The 14,073-nt window shown below is 37.5% G+C and overlaps 1 protein-coding gene across 3 annotated transcripts in view; it reads left to right on the top strand.

The window, feature by feature from the left end:
* ATP5C1 (ATP synthase, H+ transporting, mitochondrial F1 complex, gamma polypeptide 1) overlaps nt 1-12,032 on the top strand; it is a 16,586-nt gene extending 4,554 nt beyond the window's left edge. The window contains exons 2-10 of one of the 3 annotated variants that reach the window (XM_011974904.1): nt 3,672-3,706; nt 4,286-4,417; nt 5,911-6,115; nt 6,705-6,848; nt 6,961-7,025; nt 8,909-9,064; nt 9,397-9,493; nt 11,197-11,233; nt 11,890-12,032. In XM_011974904.1, coding sequence (XP_011830294.1) covers nt 3,672-3,706; nt 4,286-4,417; nt 5,911-6,115; nt 6,705-6,848; nt 6,961-7,025; nt 8,909-9,064; nt 9,397-9,493; nt 11,197-11,203 — 841 coding nt within the window. In that variant the 3' untranslated portion in view covers nt 11,204-11,233; nt 11,890-12,032. Of the gene's footprint in view, nt 1-3,671; nt 3,707-4,285; nt 4,418-5,910; nt 6,116-6,704; nt 6,849-6,960; nt 7,026-8,908; nt 9,065-9,396; nt 10,747-11,196; nt 11,234-11,889 lie in introns of those variants that run through there. The other 2 variants (XM_011974905.1, XM_011974906.1) reach the window with 2 other exon arrangements.
* The last annotated feature ends 2,041 nt before the right edge of the window (nt 12,033-14,073 follow it).

Here is a 14,073-nt window from a genome sequence, read left to right as displayed (position 1 = left end):
GCAAATGTTTAATGACATGTGTCCACCATTACAATATCATACTGAAGAGCTTCACTCCCCTAAAAATTCCCTCCTCTACTCCCCCAAACCCTGACCACCACTTCTCTCAACTATTGCTGGATCGTCGCCTTTTCTGGCGTGTCGTATAGCCAGAATCATACAGGATTTGGTCTTTTTCAGACTGCCCTTTCTCCCTTAGCACTATGCACGTAAGGTTTCTCCAGGCCTTTTTATGACTTAATAGCTCTTTCGTGGTTTTGGTGAATAATGGCCCATTGTATGGATGTATCAGAGTTAGATCCATTCATTCATGTATCAAAGGACATCTGGGTTGCTTCCAACTTTTGGCATCATGAATGAAGCTGCTTTACATGCTCATGTGTAGATTTTATGTGGACGTAACTTTTCATCTCAGTTGGGTCAATACTGATTGCTGAATCATGAGTTAAGACTAGGTTTAGCTTTGTAAAAAACTGCCAGAACATCTTCCCAAGTGGCTGTGTACTATTTTACTTTCCTGCCAGTAATCAGTGAGAGTTCCTTTTGTTCCACATCCTTATCATCGTTTGGTGGTCAGTTTTTTGGGTTTTATCCATTCTTGCAGGTGTGTAGTGGTATTTTACTGTTTTAACTTGCAGTGTTCTAATGATGTGATACTGAGCATTATATGTGCTTTTTACCATCTGGTTTTTTTTGTTTTTTTTTTTTGTGTGTGGGGGTACAGGGTCTTGCTGTGTTGCCCAGGCTGGAATGCATTGGCTCCATCTCTGCTCACCACAACCTCTGCTTCCCGGGTTCAAGTGATTCTCCTGCCTCAGCCTCCCAAGTAGCTGGGATTACAGGCGCGTACCACCACGCCCAGCTCATTTTTTGTATTTTTAGTAGAGACGGGGTTTCACCATGTTGGTCAGGCTGGTCTCGGAACTCCTGACCTCGTGATCCACCCGCCTCGGCCTCCCAAAGTGCTGGGATTATATGAGCGACTGCACTCGGCCCTGCCATCTGTTTATCTTCTTTGGTGAAGTCTCTAGATCTTTTGCCCATTTTTTAATTTGGGTTGTTTTTTCTCTTATTGCATTTTAAGAGTTGTTTGTTTTGGTTACAAGTCCTTTATCAGAGATAGTTTTAGAAATACTTTCTCCCAGCCTGTGGATTGACTTTTCATTCTCTTTACAGTATTTTTCACAGGACAGAAGTTTTAAATTTCAATAAAGTCCAAATTAATTTTTTCTGTCATGGATGATGCTTTTGGTGTTGTATTTAAAAACTCATTGCCAAACCCAAGGCACCTGGATTGTCTCCTGTGGTATCTTCTAGAAGTTTTACAGTTTGACAGTTTATATTTAGGCCTGTGATTAATTTTAAGTTAATTTTTATGAAATTTGCGAGGTCATTGTACAGATTAGTATTTTTGCATATAAGTGTCCAGTTGTGCCAGTACCATTTGTTTGTTACAATATCCTTTTTTCCTTTAATTGTTTTTGCTTCTTTATTACTGTAACTTTAGAGGAAGTCTTGAAGTCAGGTAGTGTTAGTCCTGACAATATTGCTTGGCTTTTCTAGGTCTTTGGCCATCCCGTATAACCTTGAAAATCAGTTTATTGATATCCACAAAGTAACCTGTTGAGATTTTAGTGGATTTTTAAAATTGTAAAATACATGTAACATGAAGTTTATAATTTTAACCATATAATTGTGTGCGGGCATTTTTAACTTCATACTCAAGTAGTTCAGGGCTGCTGTAGAGGAATGCAACTAGCTTTTTATGTACACTAACCTTATATCCTGCAACCTTGTCATAATGCTTATCGGCTCTAGGAGGGGTTATTTTTATTCTTTGGGATTTTCTACATAGATAATCATGTCATCTACGAACAAAAACAGTTTTATTCCTTCCCTTCAAATCTCTATGCCTCTTATATTCTTGTCTTACTGCATTAGCTAAGACTTCAAGTATGATACTGAAGAAGAGTGATGAGTGGGGATTTCCTTGTCTTGTTCCCAATCTTATGGGGAAAGCTCCTGGCCTCTCCCATTAAGTCAAGGTTTTTGTATTTTGTTTTTTAGCAGGTTGAAGAAGTTCTCTATTCCTAGTTTGCTGAGAGACTTTATCATGAATGGGTGTTAGATTTTGTTGGATGCTTTTTCTGCACCTATTGATTGTATGCTTTTTTCTTCTTTAACCTGTTGACGTAACCTGTTGGTGTATTGATTTTTAAATATTAAACCAGCTTTGCATACCTGGAGTCAATCCCACTTAGTGACAGTGTATAATTATTTTTAATACATTGTTGGATTTGATTTGCTAATACACCGTTGAGGATTTTTGCATCTAATCTATGCTCATGAGCGATATTAGTCACCGTCCACCGAGGTCATTCAATTAGAGAAACCTTAAATCATTCTTATTGTTTTCCTTTCTACTATGAATGTACATGTGAAGAAGTTAAATGCTCGCAAATCTAGTCTCCTATTGCTTTGCTGGCATCTTTGTCCAGGTTCTTGAGGTCTCTCGTGAGGCTGCGGCAGCCTATGTCCCCATGTTTTCAATGTTCATCAAAACTCCAACCTCATTTTACGCTTGTCACTGCCATCTGAGATACTTTGCTGAAATACTAAACTGATTTGTGAGCTTATAAACATTCATTTCCGTACTAACCTACAAATAAGATTTAAACTGATTTGCTTTTTTTAATATTTAAAAATATTAATTATTTAAAGTAACAAACCCAGCTCATGTCTCCAGCTTCCCCTTCTCCATTTCTCACTCTTCCCTGAACATGAATCCTCTTAAAATGACATCCCGTTCCTGAGAATCCCCTCCTTAGGTCCCTCCTTTGTGAACACATTTACTTGTTGCTCAATTCTCCAGTGTAGCTTTGCCTGAAAACACAGGCACTTTGTATGGATTTGAAGGCAGGAGGATAATTTCATATTTTTTAGCATGTCTTCTCCTATTAGGGCAGGAATTCTCTCATATTCATCTTTCACCAACGTTTCATTTAAGTCTAATCATTTTGACTTCTGCACATTAGCATTTCAATTTTAAAGACTTGAAAAAATATTAAATTTTATGTAAATGCAATTTTTCATGAACCTTGTTTATGAGGTAATAATATGTCAGAGACCATGTCGTGTTTACCAGTGCCTGGAATGTAGAGCAGCTTGGCAGATGTTTATTGAGCTGAATTGAAAAAGAATCAGTTGATATAAACTACTTTTACACGTGTAGTCATGTTCGACTGCATCATTGACTCTAAGTGTTGCTGGAAGAGGTTGCTGTGAACTCAGGAAGTTTTTAGAGTGGCTGGCCTTGACTTGAAGTATAGCTGGGCAGCTTAACAAGGGGAGGGGCTTTTCTGTTACGGAAACAACATAAGCAAAGATATGGAGGTGGGAGTAGAACATGTGGGAGTCAATAGAGCATGTTGACTTCAGGGAAGGTGGTGTTAGAGACAGGCCAAATGAAAGGAGGCCTTCAATACAGGGATTCGCGCCACTACTAAGGAATTTAAATATATGTCTATTCATATACATTCTGAGTCCTGTATTTGATAGATTGCTTCTTTATGGGATATTCTTTAAATAAATGTATTAACTCTGAAAGTTGTTCTTGTGTAACGGAACTATTTTTCAAAAAACTGAAATAATTTTAAAACTTTTATCCTCAGGATTCAAGTTCGAAATATGGCAACTTTGAAAGATAGTAAGTATGTTGTTTGTTTCAATATGTGAATTAAGAAAAACTAAATTTTGACAAATACAAATACTGTCAAAAATACACTGCTTTAGCCCATTGTATATTTGATCAAAACTGACCAAATGGATTTCCATTGTATGTTTGGGATGCTGGACTTGTTCTGAAAAGACCAGTAAGAAAGGACACATGAGAAAGCTGTGTTCTGTTGTCTGTAGAATGATTGTGACGTAACTAGAAAAAACTATACCAGTGTGGGTGTGGGTGGGTGTACGTGTGGGGAGGGGTAAATAATGTTATGGAATTATATATAAATAATGTTACGGAATATGTGGTTAAGGCAATTTTCAATACCATTTAATGTTTTAAATGTATATTATTGTCTTATGTTGCCATTTGCTTGTCCTAAGTAGTAGCTAGTCTTGCCTTCCTTTTATTAGTACTATTAAGACTGGTTTAGCATCATGCTGTTTATTGTTTATCTAAGTGCTCATTATTCTGCCTTGGACTTAGACAGATATTTCAATAAATTCACAATGAAGTTAGACGGTAATTCCTTTGTCTTAACACAGTACTTCTATTTTTCAGTTACCAGGAGACTAAAGTCCATCAAAAACATCCAGAAAATTACCAAGTCTATGAAAATGGTAGCAGCAGCAAAATATGCCCGAGCTGAGAGAGAGCTGAAACCAGCTCGAATATATGGATTGGGATCTTTGGGTAAGGGAAGAGTGTAATTCACAAATTAGGAAGAACTGTTTAACACAAAGAAGACTACTGATGACCTGTATCTAGAGCTTACAGTGATGTCAAGCCTATTCGAGTACTTGACATGTACTTATTTTTCATCTATATCCACCTGACACATAACGATAACAACCCATGCAGGTAGGAACTGTTAGAATCCCTGCTTTCCAGTGAGAAAAACTGAAGCACATGGAAGTTAAGTAACTTGCCTAAGATCACATATAAAAGGATGAAGAGCCTCTGGACCTATGTGGTTTGGTGTCAGAGCTTGTGTATTTGTTAACCATTATACGTGACCATGTTAACTTTTAAAATATTCTGAAATTTTCCCGGTTACTAAGTATACCATCAGAAGAACTTGGAACCATGCATTAGGTGCAAGGGCTTAATTTCATCCTATGACCTTGTAGTGTGGCATTTTAGGACTGCAGTGGGGGCAGGTAGGGGCATTGCAGTGGAGAGCTGACTGGGTGGTCATGGATATGACTCTTGATGGTGGTGTGAGACGAATCCGAATGATGGTGAAGCAGGAAAAGCAGCTGAGAACCTTCATTTTCAAGATACTTAATCACCATTCTTATCTTTTCAAAAGCATGAAGACATTTTTCCTTCAGAAATTTATGTAATCCATCCTTAATTAGTCTTCTTAATGGAAAAGAGATACGGCAGTTTAAAAAGAATTTATATTGTGTTTTTAAATGCTTTTATACTTATTTGATTATGAATTTATCTTGGAAATAAAATTGTAAAGAGCTGGAAATGGGAAAGAAGTTTCTGTTTTAACTTGTAATTACATTCTTTCTCTTACCTTTTTTATGATCATGCTATCTTATCCGGAATTGAGGGTATCTAAAAGAATTTTTAACTTAAGGAAGATTTATGCAAATTTGGTAGTAAAGAAAATCATGCAGTGAACCCCCTATTTATCTACCAAATCTTCAATAATCTCAGCTTACAGCTGTCCTTTGTTTGTGTGTGTGTGTGTGTGTGTGTTGTTTTTTGTTTGTTTTGTTTTTTGTTTTTTTTGAGATGGAGTCTTACTCTGTTGCCCAGACTAGCGTGCAATGGCACAATCTCAGCTCACTACAACCTCCACCTCCCACGCTCAAGCGATTCTCCTGCCTCAGCCTCCCCAGTAGCTAGGATTAACAGCCCCGCCACCACACCTGGCTAATTTTTGTATTTTTAATAGAAATGGGGTTTCACTATGTTGGCCAGGCTGGTCTCAAACTCCTGACCTCAGGTGATCCACTCACTTCGGCCTCCCAAAGTGCTGGGATTACAGGCGTGAGCCAGCGCTCCCGGCCTCAACTTATAGCTGTCCTAAGAACACTTGCTTATACTAGGCAGTTGCCAGCTAAATGTAAATGCATATTTTGAAAATAACCAACTGCTTTGTAAATTGGATATTTACTGTATTTAGTGTAAACTGCATATAAAACTTACTGCTTTTGTTTGTTTTTAAGCTTTGTATGAAAAAGCTGATATCAAGGTTCCTGAAGACAAGAAGAAACACCTCCTTATTGGTGTGTCCTCAGATCGAGGACTGTGTGGTGCTATTCATTCCTCCATTGCTAAACAGATGAAAAGTGAGGTTGCTACGCTAACAGCAGCTGGGAAAGAAGTTATGCTTGTTGGAATTGGTGACAAAATCAGAGGCATACTTTATAGGTAATTTAAATATATATTGTTTATTTTCATAAAGGTGCAAGCATGAATAAATCTTCTCGCAGAAGTTTTGACAAACTCTGAAATCCTTCGTCGATAGTTTAAGTAAACAAGGTATATTCTTCGGGGCCTTTTTTGGTATACTCACAGGGAGGTGTTCGTTTCCTTTTTTTTTTTTCCAGAATATATTGGAACATTTCTGTTTTCCTTCCCCTGTTTTCTACCTTTGCTTCTTCATCTGGATCATAAGTTGAGTGCCATGTGAATATCAAAAGCTATCAGCATTCAGCCAAATGAGGCATCTGAGGAGCTGTTCCAGCCTGGAAATGTTAGCAATAGTTCATTAGGATTAGAAGGAGAGGAATAAAGGCAAAACGAATATAAAACAAGACAGACCTCATTTTTAGTTCTTAGTTCTTTGCAGGTGCTGAGGGAAAGGAATTATGATAGTGTGTGGAACAACTCAGGAAATCACCAGCACCCACACCCCAAAAGACCTGATCCATGGTGACGATGTTTTCTCCTGCCCGTCCCCTGTGCTCTTTCAGAAGTGTTGTTAAACTAGCTATGTGAGCTCTTGCTTTTCTCATAGGACTCATTCTGACCAGTTTCTGGTGGCATTCAAAGAAGTGGGAAGAAAGCCCCCCACTTTTGGAGATGCGTCAGTCATTGCCCTTGAATTACTAAATTCTGGATATGAATTTGATGAAGGCTCCATCATCTTTAATCGATTCAGGCAAGAAAGATTTAGAAATCAAAGCTTTTTTTATGTTCATGTTTTTGTTCATATTTTGAAATAACAGTTTAAAAATTACTTTGAGATTTACATTTGCTTTTGTCAATTCTAGGTCTGTCATCTCCTATAAGACAGAAGAAAAGCCCATCTTTTCCCTTAATACTGTTGCAAGTGCTGGTGAGTAGTTTTTCTACTACATATATTTTTTGGCATGTAGAATGAAGAGATTTGTCCACTAAGGCAGACAGTGTCAAGATGTGTAGTGGTAGCAATAGCGCTATAGCAAATGATTTGGGGCTTTTTTTTTTTTTTTTTGACAGAGTCTCACTGTGTCACCCAGGCTGAAGTGCAATGGCATGATCTTGGCTCACTGAAACCTCCGCCTCTCGGGTTCAAGCAATTGTCCTGCCTCAGCCTCCCAAGTAGCTGGGATTATAGGTGGCCGCCACCACACCTGGCTAATTTTTGTATTTTTAGTAGAGTTAGGGTTTCACCATGTTGGCCAGGCTGGTCTTGAACTCCTGCCCTCAAGTGATCCACCTGCCTTAGCCTCCCAAAATGCTGGGATGACAGGTGTGAGCCACTGTGCCCTGCCGATCTGGGGCTGTTGAAGTGCCATCTCTTGACTTCCATGATACTTAATTCAGTCATTGTTCGACAATTCCTGCTCTATTCTGTCATTAATTGAACAAATTGGTATCTATTAAGGTTCATCATTAGATTTTTTGTCCTCAAGGATTGAAGAGCGTAGCTAGAAACTGGCTTTGCAATTCATGTTTGGGACCTCTGACTACAATACAACAGAAGCTCTAGAATAGAGAGTTGAACAGTGTTCACAACTAATTTACACTGACCGACCCAATTCTCTTGTTTTATTGCTGGAAGAAAGTCGTCATTGATCATTGAAGCATCCTGGAATAATATTCTAGAACTGATTTTAGTTTCCTAAGGCTTTTTCCCCTTGTATATACCATCTATTTTCATCTATTTTCTAATACTTCATTTATTTGCAAGTATGTACTTTACATGTTAATGTTTCTGAAATTGAGATGGCTCTACCAGCCAATGGAGTATCATTTGTAATAGAGTACATTTTTTTCTCTCTTAATGAGAAATAAAGTAGGTGTTACAACCAGTACCATTTTCAGTTTGATGAAATACAGTACTGTTTCACCACTTGACCCCAATGAATGAATTTTGAAATGTACTACTAAATTGCTACAACATTAAAACTACAATTCATATCAGTTTCTAGTTCTCCCCCTCTTTCATGTGCTTAGAAAGGTTTTCCCGCTCTCATTTTCCAGATTGATACATTCAGATTTCTTCAGTAATCAAATGACTAAGTTGGAATTATTGCACAGGTTGAGTATCCCTTGTGTAAATGCTTAGGACCAGAAATGTTTGGTATTTCAGAATATTTTCATATTTATAATGCAGTATCTTGGGGGTGGGACCCGAGTCTGTATACCTTATACACATAGCCTGAAGGCAGTTTTATGCAATGTTTTAAATAATTTTCTGCATGAAACAAAGTTTTGAATGCACCCCATCACACAAGGTCAGGTGTGGGATTTTCCACTTGTGGCATCATGTCAGTGCTCAAAATGTTTCAGATTTTGGAGCACTTCAGATTTTGGACTTTGGTATTTGGGATGCTCAACCTGTATTACACTATATTGGTTTCAATTCATTCTTTTTTTTTTTTTTTTTAATTGGAAAAAAGCATTGAGTGCTTGCTGGCTTTGTAACAGGCACATGCTAATGCTGTCCAGAGGGCCTCATAATCATGAAATGTAGTACAGTTATTTCAAATGTTGACTTAATTTTTCTAAAGTTATATGGAGTAGAATATCGAATGCTTTATTTACACATTATATTTTGCTAAAAATATGCTATCTATAGTGTGGAAATAGATGAAATTATTAGAACAGATTCATTTACCTTATCTTACATTAATTTCTGCTCTGTAATTATAAAGGAGTTTTACACTGAAAAGCTGTTTTTGATGAGTTAGTATTCTGTGTAATTTCAAAGAAACTGATCACTTGTTTTAACAGAGAGCATGAGTATCTACGATGATATTGATGCTGATGTGCTACAAAATTACCAAGAATACAATCTGGCCAACATCATCTACTACTCTCTGAAGGAGTCCAGCACTAGTGAGCAGAGTGCCAGGATGACAGCCATGGACAATGCCAGCAAGAATGCTTGTAAGTACACAATAAGGATGGTGCCAGCAGGAATGCTTGTGAGCACACAGTGAATCTCAGCTGAGAGGAGTCCATTGCCGAGAGTAGCATCAACAACATTAACTTAATATTCCTCTACCTGTAGGAAAGTATATCTTGATAGGTAGTTGATTTGCAAGTACTGTGAAAAGGTATCCTGTGGAAGATGTAAAAATATCTTCATAACATTTTTTGAGAGGCCAATTTTGTTATCCAAAAATCTCTTATTTTTAAATTAAGCAACAAAAGTTAGTTAACAAGTTATTCTTCTCTAGTTTCAGTTTTTTTGTGCAATCTTTTTGTTTTGTTTGTAGCTGAGATGATTGACAAATTGACATTGACATTCAACCGTACCCGCCAAGCTGTCATCACAAAAGAATTGATTGAAATTATCTCTGGTGCTGCGGCTCTGTAAGTAATTGTAGATTGTTGCCTTCAGAGAATTTTTTTTTTCCTCTTGCTGTGTCTGCTTGTTTGGATGCTTAAAAGTTTTTGTTTTTGTCTTTTGAAGTTGAAATGACTCATTGCTGAATCTTGCATCCTAACTCTTACGCTATGAAGATGTGGTAAAAATGGGATCTCTTTGGTTTATTTTTATTGTTTCAGCTGGAAACACTCGGGCTTAGTTTTCACTTTTCTAAAGCATTAGGAATGGGATGTGGATAATTCCGTATTATTTATGAAATCTTTTTTTGGAATTTAAACAATTGTAAGCTTTCTGAGTTACAGGGCTAGTTTCAGATTTGGTTTTACATAAATCTATAAACCATTGCATGTTGGGAAGGTCCAGGAATTTTTTAATCATTATGTTTTCTATGTCAGTACCAAAAGATAGTATAGCCATCCCTCAGTATCTGCAAGTGATTGGTTCCAGAACTCCCTCTCACCTCCCCCAGGATACCAAAATCTGAAGATGCTCAAGTCCCTGATATAAAATAGCACAGTAGTGCATATAACAAATGCACATCCTCTCATATACTTTTAATCATCTCTAGTTATAATGCTATGTAAATTGTTGTTGTATTGGTTTTTATTTTTATTATTTTATCGTTATTTTTGTCTTTTTTCCAAATATTTTCATCAGCTTTGGTTGAATCCATGGATACTGAGGGCCAACTATATACTGCTTTCCTCAAGAAAATTTCTTAGTTGTTGAAAAACTTTAATGTTTATGAAAAAAAGGTTAAGACAATGGGAATTTCAAAAAGTTATTAAGTTGAATACCCACTATGTGCACAGTACAGTGCTAGACACAGTGTTAAGGATGTGATTCTCTCTTTTAAGGCACTTATAGTCTAATAGGGTAAGAAACATACAAGTAATTGTGATTAGATAAAAATGGTGGTAAGTTCTTTTTGACTCGTTCCTTCTTACCTCCTACTAATCAGTTACCATGCTAAGTTTCACCTTCTGTCTCTTGAATCTTTCCCCTTCTTTATGCGCATTTAATGCAGATCCTTGTCATTTCTCTCCTGAGTTCAAAAAGGTAATTATTTGAGTGCCCCTTAAGTGTCAGGCCCTGTGCTAGACACTGAGAATATAGTGGTAACAATATTTGTTTTAACAGTAAAGACAGACACTAAATAAGAAATCACAGCAGAACAGAGGTTACTAAACTGTGGCCTGGAGCCAAGAGTGGTTTCTACATTTTTAAAGAGTTATAAGAAAAAAGTATCTATAGTGTGGAAATAGATGAAATTATTAGGGAGAATCACTTGAACCCGGGAGGAGGTTGCCGTGAGCTGAGATCACACCACTGCACTCCAGCCTGGGCAACAGAACCAGACTCCATCTCAACAACACCAAAAAAACTCTAAATATATTGTGTTAATTTATAGAAAAATTGTAATTTAAATTAGTATGTTCATAGTCTTGCCTACTTGCATGAGCATATTTTTATTGCTTCTAACCTGGATTGAAATCTATGACTTTTTATAACAGTCATTGAGTCTGTTTTAAAATAATCTTGTGGTAAGTATTTTTGCATGATATACTCAAGGCATCAAGTTTAAAAACTGACTTTATTTCATGGGAAAGCATATGTGATTAACCAGCATGGATTGCTTCTTAACCTGCTTGTTTTGTGTTTCTTTTTCTTCTAATACAATAACCAGGGATTAATGAAAATCAAGCTCCATCCTCAGACAAGAGGTAAAGTTCACACATTCTTCCCATGTCTGCTCAGAAAAGAAACCTATTCAGATATGAGTGAAGCTAATTTAGTAATCCTAGAAGTGTCCTCTGAGAGATTTAGATGAATGGGCCACTTTATAGTAGCAGCCAACTCACGGGAGCACCTGGGCAACGCTAGTGGACTTTTTCTGTAGTGAGTGTGTAGATCATAGAAAATGTAGATATAAGGAAATAAACTTTGAGGATAGAGAATTAACATTATTTTGAGACATTATATATAGGTGGTGAAGAGTGGTGGTTGTCACACTTTATGGTCTCAGGACCCCGTAATGTCTGATTGATTTCGCAGAAGCCAGCTAGATTTTCATCTCTCTCTATTCATTTTGTTGTGATGTCATGGATCATGTGGCCTCTGGGAAACGCTACTGTATACTCGAGAATGAGAATGAAACAGGCAAAATAACATTATTATAGACATAGTTTTACCCTCATGAACCCCATGAAAGGTTCCCCAGACCAAAATGTGAGAATCACTGGTATAGAGTAACACTTTATTGTGTAAATTCAGTTCTCTGTACCCCACTTAAATAGATATTAATATTATCTCTTGACATCATTATTTTCCCAAAAAATGCTGTTTGATTTTTTTACTTGTTCTGTACTTTGTTTTTCAGGTAAAGAAGGAAAATTCAGCCAGTTGATTTTGTTTTTAGCATACTGCTGTCTTTGTCCGAAGAAACTGTTCCTCCATTATTTGAATTACTGAAGACAGCAAGATATTTGTAAATTATCTTACAATAAACAACTTAAAATAAAATCATTGTTTTTCTTATATATAAGAACATTAGATATAGTTTTCGAAATGAGATGATACTAAAACATTTAAAAATATTAACATGCTACTATTAAAATTTTTTAGTAGAAGATAATTTAAGAGGTTCTTTTGATTTGATGGTGCTCCACTGACCTTAAAATGTCTAGCCTCTATGGGGACAAGGTAGAGGGAAAGCACTGCAGCCACAACCTCAGCCCGGTTCTATTCCTTATTACAGCCTTAAAGAACAGTCAACAAGGCGGGGCGCGGTGGCTCATGCCTGTAATCCCAGCACTTTGGGAGACCGAGACTCAAGGTGGATCACTTGAGGTCAGGAATTTGAGACTAGCCTGGCCAACATGGTGAAACCCCGTTTCTTCTAAAAACAAACAAACAAACAAACAAATACAAAAATGGCATGCACCTGTAATCCCAGCTACTCAGGAGGCTGAGGCAGAATTGCTTAAACCTGGGAGGCAGGGGTTGTAGTGAGCAGAGATTGTGCCACTGCACTCTAGCCTAGGCAACAGAGCAAGACTCTGTTCCAAAAAAAAAAATGCCACTGGACGCATTTGCTTGGAATTCTGGATACAAAATTCCAAGCATATACTGACTCTAAATAAATTATTTAAAACATCTTTTCCAAACACTGAGAAAAGTACGATATTCACATTTAGATCACAATTAAGATTAGATGCCTGCGTTGATTCCACACTGGAAGTTTTGGCCATGCCAAAATTTCAGGCTTTTCTCTATTTGTTTAAAATCGAAAACTTAAGTTTTTTTTTTATTACAAAAGTAATACATAAATTCCAAAATACATAAAATTATAAACAATGTAAAACCCATTATTAAGCTCTTCTTGACTTTTAAAAACAAATGAATGCATGTATTTAGAATGGATTCTTTAAATATTTACAACTACCTTCATAGTAATGAATAGAAAGAGTTAGTGAACTGATCAGAGCTTCAAGGTCATTTTCTAACTCCCCTCAAAGTTTTCAGGAGCCACTTCTGAAGGGGTTGGTGGCTGAGGCTAGGAGAAAGAAACAGCTCACAACTGAGGAATCAGATGGAGGTGTAGTGTGAACCAGTACCAGATACCTTTTGGGGAACATTAGCAATGAACCACATGCCTCTGGGGGCTTGTGTGTGTGTGTGTGTACACACGCCATTTCGCCCAGGCTGGTCTTGAACTCCTGGGCTCAAGTGATCCTCCTTAGCCCCGCAAAGTGCTGGAATGACAGGTGTGAGCCACCGTGCCCAGCCTGTTGTGTATTTTGCTTCTAAGCTTGGCTTGGCCCACCTCCAGTTTCCAGGACAGCAGAACACATCTGTGAGGGTGAATTGAGTGTCATAGACACCATGGAAGGAGGAAAAGCAGGAATTTGAAATCAGTCAATATAAGTAAGAATAATCTGTGCCTGAACTGGAATACTACTAGCTCAGCCCTTACCAGCAGTGACCTTGGGCAAGTTACTTAATCTTTAAGATTTATCATTTATAAGATGGAGATTAAAAGGTCGTTAGGATTAAATGAGCTAATATTTTAAAATACTGAGAATCTAACAGGGAATAAGTGCTATATTCTTGGTTAAATGTCTGCTCTATGTAAAAGTAATCGTCAGCTCCATGTAGCATTTAGTGGTGCTCTTCTGTGTACTGGCACTCTGACTCTCTGAAGATACAGTGATAACAAAACACTTCCTTGCAGGAACTTACAGTCTGGAAGGAACACAAGCAAATGACAGAATGCGGTAAGTTACAACTGGTGAGCCACAGAAGAGACACTGAAGGGGCATGAGAAGGCCATCCAGCCTGGAGGAAGGGAGGTCTAGACAGTCCTCAAGGACCAGTGACCAACAGTAGAAATTAAATTTACTAGAGCTAACTGGTGGGGAGGGAAGGCATTTCAGGCCAAGGAAGCAGAAAAAGCAAAGTCCAAAATCTGTTCGAAAGCACATTCTGAAAACTGCTAATACAGAGAACGAGAAAGGCAAGATAAATCTGGAAATGCTGTGTGGTTTAGACATGTAGGAAGGAA

Source organism: Mandrillus leucophaeus, unplaced genomic scaffold, assembly GCF_000951045.1.
Source record: "Mandrillus leucophaeus isolate KB7577 unplaced genomic scaffold, Mleu.le_1.0 Scaffold15, whole genome shotgun sequence".
In the NCBI taxonomy this organism is placed as follows: Eukaryota; Metazoa; Chordata; class Mammalia; order Primates; family Cercopithecidae; genus Mandrillus; species Mandrillus leucophaeus.
Note: the sequence above shows the minus strand (reverse complement) of the source record. Positions and strands in the feature narration are given on the sequence as shown.